This window comes from Ursus arctos, unplaced genomic scaffold (genome assembly GCF_023065955.2).
Source record: "Ursus arctos isolate Adak ecotype North America unplaced genomic scaffold, UrsArc2.0 scaffold_30, whole genome shotgun sequence".
Lineage (NCBI taxonomy): Eukaryota > Metazoa > Chordata > Mammalia > Carnivora > Ursidae > Ursus > Ursus arctos.
Genome location: NW_026622986.1, coordinates 33,597,013 through 33,610,768, shown reverse-complemented (window position 1 = coordinate 33,610,768; position 13,756 = coordinate 33,597,013). Strand labels below are relative to the sequence as shown.

The window sequence follows — 13,756 nt, the reverse complement described above, 5'->3', positions numbered from 1 at the left end:
CAGGAAGCAGAAAAACAATCAGCGACCTGGAGGACAGAACAATGGAAATTAATCAAGCTGAGCAGGTGACAGAAAAAAAATGCAAAATAACAAGACCTGCATAATAACATTTGCTTTATAGGGATTCCAGAGGGAGAAGAGAGAGAAAAGAGGGTAGAAAAATTTATGTGAAGAAATAATAGCTGAAAACTTCCCTAAACCGGGCAAGTTAACAGACATCCAGATACAGGAGGCAAAGAGAGTCCAACGCCCCGCAAAAAATCAATCCAGTGAGGTCCACATCAAGACACCTAGTAATTAGGGGCGCCTGGGTGGCGCAGTTGTTAAGCGTCTGCCTTCGGCTCAGGGCGTGATCCCGGAGTTCTGGGATCGAGCCCCACATCAGGCTCCTCGGCTGGGAGCGTGCTTCTTCCTCTCCCACTCCCCCTGCTTGTGTTCCCTCTCTCGCTGGTGGTCTCTCTTTGTCAAATAAATAAATAAAACCTTTAAAAAAAAAAAAAGACACCTAGTAATTAAAATGCAAAAAGTAGTGATAAGGAGAATTATAAAAGCAGCAAAAGAAGAAAGTTCTGTAAAAGGGAAACCCGAGGAGGCTATTAGTGAGTTTTTCAACAGAAACACTGCAGGCCTGAAGGGAGTGGCATGACACATTAAAGTGCCGAATGGGAAAAATCTGCAGCCAAGAACACTGTACCCAGCAAGGCTGTCATTCAGAACAGAAGGACAGATGAAGAGTTTCTCAGACAAACAAAAGTTAAAAAAGTTCATGACCAATAAACTAGCCTTGTTAATGTAAATGTTAATGGGGACTCTGAATGGAAAGGGAAGACCATTAATAAGAGTAAAAAAAAGTAGGAAACATAAAAGCAGTAAAAATAAGTGTATCTGTAAAAATCAATCAAGGGTCTCTTAACATAAAAGGATGTAAAGTATGACACTATAACCTAAAACATGGGCGGCGGTGGGTAGAGAATGGGGGCAAACTTAAGCAACCATCAACTAAATAGAGACTGCTTTGTGCAGAAAAGGTTATATACAAACCCAATGGTAAGCATGTATCGAAACCCAATAACAGTTATGGAAAAAATAAACAGAAAAGAATTTTAGTATATCACTAAAAAAAAACAACTTATGGTGAGAGAAGAGAGCAAGAAAGAGACAGAGAAAAAACAGAAAAAAAACCCCATAAAACAAGTAACAAAATGGCAATAAATACATACATATCAATAACTACTATAATGTAAATGGACTAAATGCTCCAATCAAAAGACACAGGGTGACTGAATGATAAAAAAACAAGACCGACTTAGCTCAGACCTAAAGACACCTGCGGACTGAAAGGGAAGGGATGGAAAACATTTCTCATGCAAACAGAAGTGAGAAGAAAGCTGGGTTAGCCATATTTACATTGGATGAAATAAACTTTAAAACAAAGACTGCAACAAGAGACAAAGGACACTATATAATCATAAAGGGAACAATCCAACAGGAAGATACAACAATTACAAATACTTATGCACCCAACATAGGAGCATCCAAATACATAAAACAGTTAATAATTATAAGGGATTTTAACACCCCTTTTTACATCATTGGACAGTTCATCTAAAAATGAAATCAACAAAGAAACAATGGCGTTGAATGACGCACTGGACCAGATGGACTTAACTGGTATATTCAAAACATTCCACCCTAAAACAGAATACACATTCTTTTCAAGTGCACGTAGAACATTCTCCAGAATAGATCACGTTAGGCCACAAATTCAAAAAGATCAAAGTCACACCATGCATCTTTACTGACAACACTATGAAATTAGAAATCAACTATAAGAAAAAATCTGGAAAGACCACAAATACATGGAGGTTAAATAACATGCTACCACACAATGAAACAAATGAAAATGGAAACACGGCAGTCCAAAATCTTTAGGATTCAGCAAAAGTGTTAAGAGGGAAGTTTACTGCAATACAGGCCTACCTCAAGAAGCAAGAAAAGTCTCAAACAACCTAAACTTACACCTAAAAGGAGCTAGAAAAATAACAAGGAAAACCCCATGCCAGCAGAAGGAAGGAAATAATAAAGATGAGAGCACAAATAAATGATAAAGAAACTAAAAAAAAATATAAGATATGAAACCAGGAGCTGGTTCTTTGAAAAGATCAACAAAATTGATAAACCTATAGCCAGCCTCATTAAAAAAAAGAAAGAAAGAAAGAAAGAAAGAAAAGCAAAAGGAAAAAGGACCCAACTAAACACACTAATGAAAGAGGAAAAAGAATAACCAACACCACAGAAATGCAAACATTTATAAAAGGATATCATGAAAAACTATATCCCAACAAACTGGACGACCTAGAAGAAGTGGATAAATTCCTAGAAACATATAAAGTACCAAAACTGAATCAGGAAGAAATAGTAAATTTGAACAGACCTATAAGCAGGAACAAAACTGAATCAGTAATCAAAAAACTCCCAATAAATAAAAGTCCAGGACCAATCAGCTTCACAGGTGAATTCTTTTTTTTTTTTTTTTTTTTTTTTAGAGATTTTATTTATTTATTTATTTGACAGAGACAGCCAGCGAGAGAGGGAACACAAGCAGGGGGAGTGGGAGAGGAAGAAGCAGGCTCCCAGCAGAAAAGCCCAATGTGGGACTCGATCCCGGAACGCCGGGATCACGCCCTGAGCCGAAGGCAGACGCTTTAACAACTGCGCTACCCAGGCGCCCCTCACAGGTGAATTCTAAGACACATTTAAAGCAGAGTTAATACCCAGTCTTCTCAAACTTTTCCAAAAAATAGAAGAGGAAGGAAAACTTCCAAATTCATTCTACAAGGCCAGCATTACCCTGATACCAAAACCAGATAAAGACATCATACACACAAAAAAGAAGTACAGCCATCATCTGATGAACGCAGAACCAAAATCCTCAACAAAACATTAACAATCTGAATCTAACAATATATTTAAAAAATCATTCACCGCAATCAAGTGGGATTTATTCCTGGGTTGCAAAGATGGTTCAATATTCACAAGTGAATCAACATGCTACATTGCAACAAGAGAAAGGATAAAAACCTTATGATCATTTCAAAAGATGCAGAAAAACCATCTGACAGAGTACAACATCCACTCATGATAAAAACCCTCAACAAAGTAGGTTTAAGGAAACACTCAACATAATAAAAGCCATATATGAAAAACCCACAGCTAACATCATACTCAATGGGGAAAAACTAAGAACACGACAGGGATGTCCCTCTCACCACTTTTATTCAACTACTACTGGAAGTCCTAGTCACAGCACTCAGACAAGAAAAAGGAATAAAAGGTGTCCAAATTGGTAAAGAAGAACTAAAACTTCCACTATTTGTAGACGACATATTATGTACAGAAAATCCTAAAGACTCCACCAAAAAACTACTAGGACTGATAAATGAATTCAATTAAGACTGCAGGATACAAATCAACATACAGAAATCCGTTGCATTGCTACACACTAATAATGAAGTAGCAGAAAGAGAAATTAAAAGAACAATCCCATTCACAACTGTACCAAATATAAAAAATACCTGGGAATAAATGTAACCAGAGCTGAAAGACCTACTCTGAAAACTATAAAATACTGATGAAGGAAACTGAAGATGACACAAACAAATGGAAAGTTATTCCATGCTCACAGGTTGGAAGAACCAATATTGTTCAAACTGCCCAAAGCAATCAACAGATTTAATGCAATCCCTATCAAAATACCAACAGCATTTTCCACAGAACTACAACAAACAATCCTAAAACTGGTATTGAACCACAGAAGAACCCCAAGAGCCAAAGCAATGTTGAAGAAGAACAAAGCTAAAAGTATCGCAATATCAAAATTTCAAGATATACTACAAAGCTATAGCTTTGATCACTATATGGTACTGGTACAAAAAGACACATAGATTAATGGAACAAAACAGAAAACTCAGAAATGAATCCATGATCACATGGTCAATTAATCTTAACACAGCAGGAAAGAATATTCAATGGGAAAAAGTCTCTTTAATAAATGGTGTTGGGAAAACTGGACAGCCACATGCAAAAGAATGATAGTAGATCACTTTCTTAAACCATACACAAAAATAAATTGGATTTAGGACTGAAATTTCAGGCCTGAAACAAAAATCCTAGAAGAGAGCACAGGCAGAAATCCATCTGACATTGACCATAACAACTTCTTTCTAGACAGGTCTCCTGAGGCAAGGGAAATAAAAGGAAAATTAAACTCTTGGGACTACACCAAAATAAAAAACTTCTGCACAGTAAAGGAAACAGTTAACAAAACTAAAAGACACCTCAACATAATAAAAGCCATATATGAAAAACCCGCAGCTAACATCATACTCAATGGGGAAAAGGAATGGGAGAAGATATTTGCAAAGGGCATCTCTGATAAGGGGTTAATATCCAAAATATATAAAGAGGGCGCCTGGGGAGCGCAGTCGTTAAGCACCTGCCTTCAGCTCAGGGCGTGATCCCTGCGTTATGGGATCGAGCCCCACATCAGGCTCCTCTGCTGGGAGCCTGCTTCTTCCTCTCCCACTCCCCCTCTGCTTGTGTTCCCTCTCTCGCTGGCTGTCTCTATCTCTGTCAACTAAATAAATAAAATCTTTAAAAAAAAAAAAAAAGAAATACATTTTTTTGTTTTCTAAAGATTTGAGAGAGTGCCTGTACTCTAGTGGGGCGGGGCAGAGGGAGAGAGAATCCTCGAGCAGACTCCCCGCTGAGCAGGGAGCCCAATATGGGGCTTGATCGCAGGACCCTGGGATCACAACCTTAACTGGAGGCAGATGCTTAACCGACTGAGCCAGGCATCCTTCTGTTCACTTACTTTAAATACAAAGACCAAATAGAGGCTTTGATCTTTTTTATAAGAAACACAAATCATGCAAAAGTGATTAATTAAATGTAAATCTGACAAAAGTTGCTATTTAAAATGTACTATAAAAGTGTTTCAAAAACTAAGTAACTGATATGTTCAAATATTTGATGAGACGTCTTAACTACAGGAAGACAGTAATCCATCACTGACCTTCACAAAGTTCAATCTTAGGTTACAAATGTCAGATTACACGTTTTCAAGACAACACATTTATCCATCCAGGGGAAAAAGGGTACAACGACATAGTTGATTTTTTTTTTTTTAATATGCTGTTGTGTGAGCTATGACTCAGATACAGAAAACAGATTGGTGGTTGCCAAGACAGGGGGTGGACGAAATGGGTAGAAGGGGTCCGAGCTTCTAGTTTTAAGATGAGTAAGTCATAGGGACATAACGGACAGCATGGTGACTGTAGTTAACAACAGTGCATTGTATATTTAAAAGTTGCGAAGAGAACGGATCTTAACAGTTCTCATTATAAGAAAAAAACCATTTGTAACTATGCGTAGAGACAGGGCTACCTGGACTTAGTGTGGTGATCACTTCACAGTATATACATGACCCAAATCATTCTGTTGTCCACATAAAACTAATACAACACTATATGTCAATTATATCCCGATAAAATAAACACATCTGACTTTGGGAGCTAGTATCTGAAAGATCCTTTAAGAACGTCCACTCAATGGTTTAGAGGGCACTCCAGCAACAAGGAGCATCCCTGGCGTCCAGGGAGACACGTTTCTCTAAATGCCTGCCTCCATTTGGTCACAGGACTCCTCAGAGAAAGAAGGACCTACAGATCTGGAGCAGGGGGAGCCTGGATTTGGGGCCCGGGGGGCACAGAATCTAGTCACTGAAAACTAAGAAGACCGAAGACAAGATGAGCTTAAAACCGTCCCCTCGGGACACAGGGGGACCAATGTGAGCATAAAAAAATAAAGATCCTGGTGCACCTGGGTGGCTCAGTCGGTGAAGCATCTGCCTTGGCTCAGGTCCTGATCTCAAGCCCGCACTCCCGTGTTAGCCATCAGAAAGCTGAGGCCAAGGGGAGGGAGCGTGGCAGCACACGGCTCGTCCTGCAGGAGGGGTGTCACCAGCATGCTGGGCACGCACGTTCTTGCTGTAGACGCTCAGAATGAGCGTCCACGTGAGAGCGAGGCGATCCATTAAGCAAAGAATCCTCTAAATTTACAAAGTTCTTCGCAAACAATTCTTTGCCAAATGTGAGAGAAGCCATGCCATTTAGCGTATGCAAACAACCCTACTCTTCATCAACCCACCATTAATTAAACCGCAAAAATGAAGTATTACCTAGCATTACTGGGGTGGTAATGGGTAGCATGGAACTGTTTAAGCTGCTCCCACGTGAGGTCTGGGATGCACAACGGATGCCCCCCGGAGATCACCGAGTACGTGTGGTCAGGCAGGAGTCGGTTCTGAAGGTGCTGCGAGAATATCCTCTCGTTGTCTGTCTTCAAATTTAAAAAAAGATATATGTGCGTGAAAAATAACACCCACTATCATGTTACAATGCAGCAAATTAATCACATTCTGGGAGCATGTACCTGTAACACCCTGCAATTCAAATGGTCGCAGTGGTAAACAAGGTGGTCCAGGCAGATCCTGTCTAACAAAGCATGCAATTCATTCACAATCTCCGCACAAGACCCAGAGATCAGGGGTCTTGTAAGAGAAGGAGAAACTCTTTGCAGTGTGCATGGGCCACCAGCAACAGCCAAGGGAGGGAGGGATGTGCGGACCAAGGAAAGATGCGGAAGAGTCCCTGCCCATGAGCTGCAGGGAGGGGTTCCATGGGCTTCTGGAGCAAAAGCTGCCACTGTTACTTGAGTTTCCAGAAGGTGCTGGAAGAAATGAGGCCCAAATCAAGTAGCCTCACATGTCAGGGCAGGACTTCAAAGTCAGAGGAGCTGGGAGGATGGGCCCAACAGAGAGTTTCTCAAACTGCCTGGTCTCAAGATCCTTCATACTCCTAAAAATCAATGAGGCCCCCAAAGAGCCTTTGATGATGTGGGTTTCTTGATTACACAGGAGTGTGTGTGTACCCAGAATTTTTCTGTGTTACAAGTTAAAGCTAAGACCTTTTAAAAAGTTACTTGTTCACTCATTATCTTAACCCATCAGTACATGTTAACAAATATTTTTTGGAAACTTTCTCAGAACAAAGCAAAACTATTACTGAGAAGAATAGCACTGTTCTGCACATTTTGCAAATCTCCTTAATGTCTGGCTTAACGAAGACAGCTGGACTCTCCTATTTGCTTCTGTATCCTGTAAACTATTACAAAACATGTAATGCAGGATTGGGGAAACTCCAGAATGAGGAAAAAAAGACAAGGTCTGATCACTGTCATGCAAACAGTTTTCATCTCACAGACCTCCTGCAGACCACATGTCGGCGGCCCTACAGCTCAAGGGCTGCTAGCTGTCACACTGGATCCCAGAAAATCGGGAGTGTGGCCCTCTGCTGACCTACGGCTGGTGCTCACTGCACCGTCCCCCGGCTAGTTCTCCAAGTCCCACGTGAGAAGTGCAAACGACATAAGAGAATGTCCACTGTCTTCCAGACCCATTTACACATCCCAATATTCTACACAGGAACGGTAAGCAATCATTGTAACACAGTTTTAAAAAGGAAAAAAAAAACAAAAAACCAACTCACAAATACTCCCTTCATTTCATTAAAGACGACTCCTTTAAAGGTCAAGGGTGTTTGGGGGTCCTTCGGATTCTCATGTTCTAGTCGCCATCCTTCCTGCCTAAATAACGGTAAGCAATTACACAATGATAGTGACTCTAATACTAAAGCCTAAATCAATTAATCATTACGTACCAGAAATCCAGTTCCCGCAAGCATGGGAAAAAGGCTGCATCCAAGTACACAGACAGGAGATTCTGGAAGTCCTTGGGATTTTGTGTGGAAAATGGGTACAGAGTATAATCGCTAGCTGGGTATAAACGAAAAGATTTTTTAAAATTCTAGATTCCCACAGGAATGAACTACTTTCAGCCCCGCTCCCCTCCATGAGCCCTTACGGCCCCGGGCACAGAGCCAGCACCGTCCCACTATGGGCAGGCCTGGCTGGGGGCAGGTAGAAGTGGCACAGCGAGCCATGACCTCACACACCTACAGATGGCCTGACCTGCAGGATGTGGACCGAGTACACTGGTTAACTGGAGGCCTGGGCATTTCTCTGAGCCCAGCAGCAGCCCACGCGCTGCCCGAGTTCCTAGAAATCAACTCAAACACCACCACCACCACATTCACATATGCCACCAAGCTTAAATTTTATAGCAGGATTTCCAAAAAATATTATTTTGATTTTTTCCAGAAAAATGTCAGATGCCTTTTCCCTAAAACTGCAGTTTTTATAATGCGGCCATGACGCGGCTTTCCTAAAGAATTCCATTTCCAGCAGCTTTCCAGCAGACCAGAGAACGGCCTATGGGCTGCCACCACCCCCACCCCAAACACCGAGGAGACCCTGTCCGGTACCACCGCGGGACACCAGCTCACCTGTAAAGGCGTTCATGAAAGTGGACAGCGAGCGATTGAGCATCTTAAAGAAGGGATCTCTGCACGGGTATCTGCGAGAGCCGCACAGGACGGTGTGCTCCAGCACGTGCGGGACGCCGGTGCTGTCCATGGGCGTGGTGCGGAACTGCACGCTGCGGCGAGACAACAGAAGCAAGCGGAAGGCTCAGGGGGACGGCACGGTTACCGCTGTGACTGCATGTGTCACCCCTCGACCACCCAACCGCTCAGCAAAATGGTCTCCGACATAACGCAGAAAATCCCAATTCACACTCTGGGCTTTTACTCCAGGCCCCTGAGGACATAAACTCATTTCACCTTTTCCTTCTGTTTTCAGGACATGGTCAATAAAAACAACACACGAGTGAATGAGGATTTTAAACTACGTAACGTATGGCAGACGTTCTCGGTGGAAACGGTCGAGAACGTGCCCTCACGATGCCCCACGCACCTGAACAAGTTGTTGGTGTCTTCTCTGGCCAAGTGCAAGTATTTTGCCCCTGTGCTGTCATGGCTGAGTTTCACTGCGGTCAGGGACAGTTCGGGGATGGCCGTCACCTGAATGAACAAGGAATATGTGAACAGCTACACTCAGCCAGAATGGCGCTCGGCACAGGTATGGTTACACCACAGGCCCTGGCCTGTGTCACCGGGCAACAGCAAGAAGCCGGCACGTCGGGGCCAGAGGCACATCAGAAACCACCGTGTTCAAACCCTGAATCTCACAAACGAGCCAAGTAAGACCTATGGACCTGACCATCCTCGGTGCCTTTTCCTTCTGCATGCTTCCTATCTGCTAGACATTTTCTGAATAGTTCCCGGGGAACCCTGTGAGGGAGGGATCCTCACCCCCACTTGCAGATGGAAATGCTGAGGCTCAGAGGAACAGACAGGGACACAGACGCCATCTCTCACAGCAGGCTGCGCTGGAGGAGTCCTGCTCTCACCTGCGATGTCTGCAGTTGGTTTCCTTTTATACACATCATGGCAGGAATGCTCAGAATGGCCCTGCCGGGAGGCAAATGCTGGACTGGGCCACAGCCTGCAACCGAACTGTGCCTCATCTGGTTTATGCAGTACTGAGGAATTCCCAGGGGTGCGCTGGGGTATCACCAGTTACCTGCTCCTAGGGGAGGGTCCAAATCACCTCCAATAAAAACAAATGCATCCTGACCCCAAGGATGGTCGTCTGCTAGCTATGTAAGCCTCCCAAAAGTTTCTGTGGTTGTTGGCACCTTAGAAAGTGCTCTATCGCCCAACCATGCCAGGGGCCTCTCCCCTTCAATCACAGTGGTGCATCACTATGACAGCCACACCATTTATCACCTCTTTTCAGAGGCTGTGAAGCTTACTTGTCTGTGCGGACACAGCAAGCTACCAGCAGGGCAGAGATTAGAACTCGGGGGTCCGGAGCGTGTTGTGGGGGCCTTCCATGCAAGCGACATGGCTTAAAGAGGTCTGTAATGCCTGCTTAGTTTACAAGTATTAAATTATCTATAGCTAAGAGTTTACTTTGTAAGAGGTGATCAACGTATTTAAAATCAGTTCAAATGGTGAACTGTCTGCCTCCCAACCTCTTTCATGGGAACTACTCCCTAAACAAGGATCATGTTTTATCAGAAGTTTCTATAACACTTGGAAAATACAGAAAAAGGACTCTGAACGAGGTCCTCCTTAACAGTCACTATTCTACATCAAACTCCTCTGCATGGCCTTTAGGGACTTCACACATGCTCTCACCCAGTGTCATGAGCCCCTCCCTCAAGCGAACCAGCCCCCTGGAACCCTGCCTGGAAGTGCCACCACGGGCACGTCCAGCCCTCCGTCTTCCACGTACACACCCCTCCATTCTCCCTGAACCTGTCCCTATTACCCCCTTACCCCACCCCACCCAGCAGAGCACCCTCTCCTCCCATCCTCCTCTTGGGTCTCTGCACTTCCACTGAGACGCTCATCACGTTCCCCCTCGTGCTGCAGCTGCACTTGTATCCTTCTGGACTGTGAGCTGACTGCCTTCTAAATCTGGTAAGAGTGTTACGCACAGCGTGAAGCCAACAGCCAGTCAGTGATGTGAAATACATATTTTCCAATTACTGTGTTAAAAGAAAAAAAACATTGTGAACATACAAGCCCACAATCTCTTTACTCAGATGGCTCAAAAACCAAGTTTTTGTGTGTAGAGCAAACTCACGTGCTAGGGAAAATGTGACCTGCACAGATGTGGGGTGAACAGTCACGTGTGTGGTTGAACATCAATGTGACTTACTTTCTAATAGAGACATTAGGCTTCAAGGGGCCGGGTTCAGGGAAGGGACTGGGGATCCCTTATTTAAGAATCAGGAAATCCTTTCATTTCCAACTCTGCTCAGTTGAGCCCACTGTGAAACACGGATGAGCCAGGGCCTGGGACAGAGACGCCAACTCCCCCGGGGTCTGGGCTGCGCAACAAGGTGGGCCATGCACACCTGGCTTACGGTGAACCCGTGGATCTGCTCTCCCACCTCGTGCTGCCGAGCCCTCTCACAGGCGGTGGTGGCCCTCCTCCTCCTTGCTTGCGGACTGGCCCTGCTCCACAGGAGGAAAGGAACCAAGGTTAGACGCTCCTGCAGGACAACTGTGTGGCTAACGTAATTCAGCGACATCACGAAAACATTTTCACGTGATCAAGACACTTCAGATAAAAATTAAACCTTACATCTTACAAACAGATTCCAGAAAACTGATTTCTGGAACCTTTCGTTAAGTTCTTCCAATTTTATGATCTTTACCTCTACTCAGTTAAAGCTTCGTATCAACTAATAACTGCATGTTCCAGGCCTTCTATACGTAAATGCTCACAAATAACTATGATACCAATTCTCCTCACCTGTGTAAAAAACAACTCTCTTGTTAAAATGACTTTTTCCATCTCAGTATACAGTATCGCAATAAACTCCCATTACGCATCTACCAAACTTCTAAAAGTAAGACATCTATCATTGCTAGGAATACCTAAACCGCAACTAGGTGTGCAAACAGTAATGATCCTGCAAAAACATCTGGCATCATTTAAACTAGTAACTATTCATCTCCATATGTGTGTCCTGGATAACCTGTAATCATGTGCCAGCACACACCCCTTATGTCGGCACCATTCCTAAGAGTCCCAAACTCCACCAACCAGGATGTCCAACATCAGAATGGATAAACTGTGGACTATTCAATAGCTGAAATAAGCTTAGTCATAAATATGGATGGACTGCAACCACACGTGATGAAATTGTGGGTCACATAATGCTAAACCAAAAAAAAAAAAAAATACAAAGGATAGACATGGTATCATCCTAAATAGGTAACACTGTTATTGCAGGAATACGTACAGATGGTAAAAATATAAAGAAAAGCCAACAACATGGATGGAGCTAGACAGTATTATGCTAAGTGAAATAAGTCAGAGAAAGACAAAGACCATATGTCACTCATATGTGGAATAAGAAACAAACGAGCAAAGGCGATAAAACAGGCAAATCAAGAAATAGAATCTTAACTATGGAGAACAAACTGATGTTATCAGAGGGGAGGTTGGTGGGGAGACGGGCGGGGGGGTGTCGATCCACTGACTCCTGTAGCTGCTGTATTTCTGGGGCTTAATCTTATATAGACACATAGACTTATAAAGAAAAGCAAGGAAATAAACCAGGAGAGAGATCACATCTAAGAGGAGGGAGGGTCAATCATTTAGGGGTAACCTTAATCTGGGTAACGGTGACACCATTTGTAAATATTTTCCCTCTCAACTGTATTATATGCTTTAAATAATTTTCTACATTATTATATCTCGCAAAAATATCTCTTTTGAAGACAATACATACAGAAAAGGAAAAAACAGACTCAGTCGCTATCAGGCAACATTATGAAGATACGCGATCATCTGCCTTTCTTTCCTTACCGATTTAGCTAATTCTAGAATTGTGGAATAGAGGATTTTAAGGTGTTATTTACCAACAACAACACAATCCCAAAAAACAAATGCTCAGGCTGAAAATGCAGAAAAAGCCTGAGGCAACATGGCCTTTCCCCCATATTCTTCCTGTTACCAGCCACACACATGAAGAATGCCCCTGCTGCCTAATTCAAACACACCACCAGAGTACCCAAAAACGAACACCCCTGACTAACAGCTAAACTGCCCCATAAAATAAACAAGGTTCTGTGAATTAGCATGAAACAAAACTTATCTACAAACTCATAAAGCATGATCATTCAAGGCTGGATTGTTATCTTTTTTTCATAAATCTAGTCACTTAAAAAAAAGTCAATCTCTGGAAACTCCAGTTCTATTAAGAACACTGCAGCCTAAAAGCACTTCGTGTGGAAGCCTCAGGTGTCTTGAGGACTCCCTGCTCACAATAGAAGACATGGGGGCAATCACGTTAATGAGAACCACAAGCTGGCGATTAATTTAATTACACATGTTAAAAATCCATAACAATGACCATTTTCATTTCAAAAGCCCTGACAATCCGCACACAAGGCCACCCGCTCTGGGACCGCCTAAGGTCCCGGGAGCACCGGGGCTCCTTGGGCCCGGACCCGCTTTACCCACAGGCTTTCCTGGCTGCGCTCCCAACCCTGACAACTGGACAGGAACTCCTTTCCTTTGGAGGGGGATGCGATGGGAGGGGGACCCACCGCGCCGTCCCTCACCCAGGCTCTGCAAGGCTCGCCGGGCTGGGCTCGGGGAGAGACGGTCCGGAGTCCGGGCTCCCCGGGCGAAGGGCGTCAGGGTCCGGGCGCCCCAGAGCAGGGAGCTGTGGTGCGGCCCCGCCAGGCCGAGACGAGACCCTGGAGCCCCCTGCGTTCTCCCCGCCGCCGGGACCGCCCCTGCCACCTTTCGCCCTCGCCTCCTTCCTCTCCGCCCTTTCTCGCTCCTGCCCGCGTCTCACCCGCCGCTCAGCCGCCTCAGGAAGAACGGTACCCTCCCGCCGCAGCGCCACATGGCTTGTGACCAGCTCAGGGTCCCTGTCGTAGCTTTACCTACCCAGACGCACGGCGCGGGGGCGTGACGCATCGGCCGCGACTCTCATTGGTCAGCGCTCACGGTGACGCTCTCTCCAATAGGCTGGCGAGGAAAAGGGTGGGCTCCTGATGCGGCGGGGCGGGACTCGAAGGCAGCTGGCCACGGGTCGGGCGGGACGATAGGGGGCGGGGCGTCGCGGGCCTCGCCGCGCAGGAGCAGGCGGGGGCGGGGCTTGCGTTCGGAGCCAGGGGCAAGCACGGAGAGGGGCGGAGCCCGG

At 44.6% G+C, this 13,756-nt stretch overlaps 1 protein-coding gene across 2 annotated transcripts in view; it reads right to left on the bottom strand.

Annotated features, from left to right (window-relative positions):
• The window catches only part of PITRM1 (pitrilysin metallopeptidase 1), a 42,168-nt gene extending 28,646 nt beyond the window's left edge, over nt 1–13,522 (bottom strand). The window contains exons 1-7 of one of the 2 annotated variants that reach the window (XM_026478685.4): nt 13,406–13,522; nt 10,946–11,045; nt 8,932–9,038; nt 8,463–8,614; nt 7,779–7,893; nt 7,608–7,704; nt 6,239–6,399 (exon numbers count right to left, since the gene is read on the bottom strand). In XM_026478685.4, coding sequence (XP_026334470.1) covers nt 6,239–6,399; nt 7,608–7,704; nt 7,779–7,893; nt 8,463–8,614; nt 8,932–9,038; nt 10,946–11,045; nt 13,406–13,458 — 785 coding nt within the window. In that variant the 5' untranslated portion in view covers nt 13,459–13,522. The remainder of the gene's footprint in view (nt 1–6,238; nt 6,400–7,607; nt 7,705–7,778; nt 7,894–8,462; nt 8,615–8,931; nt 9,039–10,945; nt 11,046–13,405) is intronic. The other variant, XM_057304623.1, reaches the window with a different exon arrangement.
• Between the last annotated feature and the right edge of the window lie 234 nt (nt 13,523–13,756).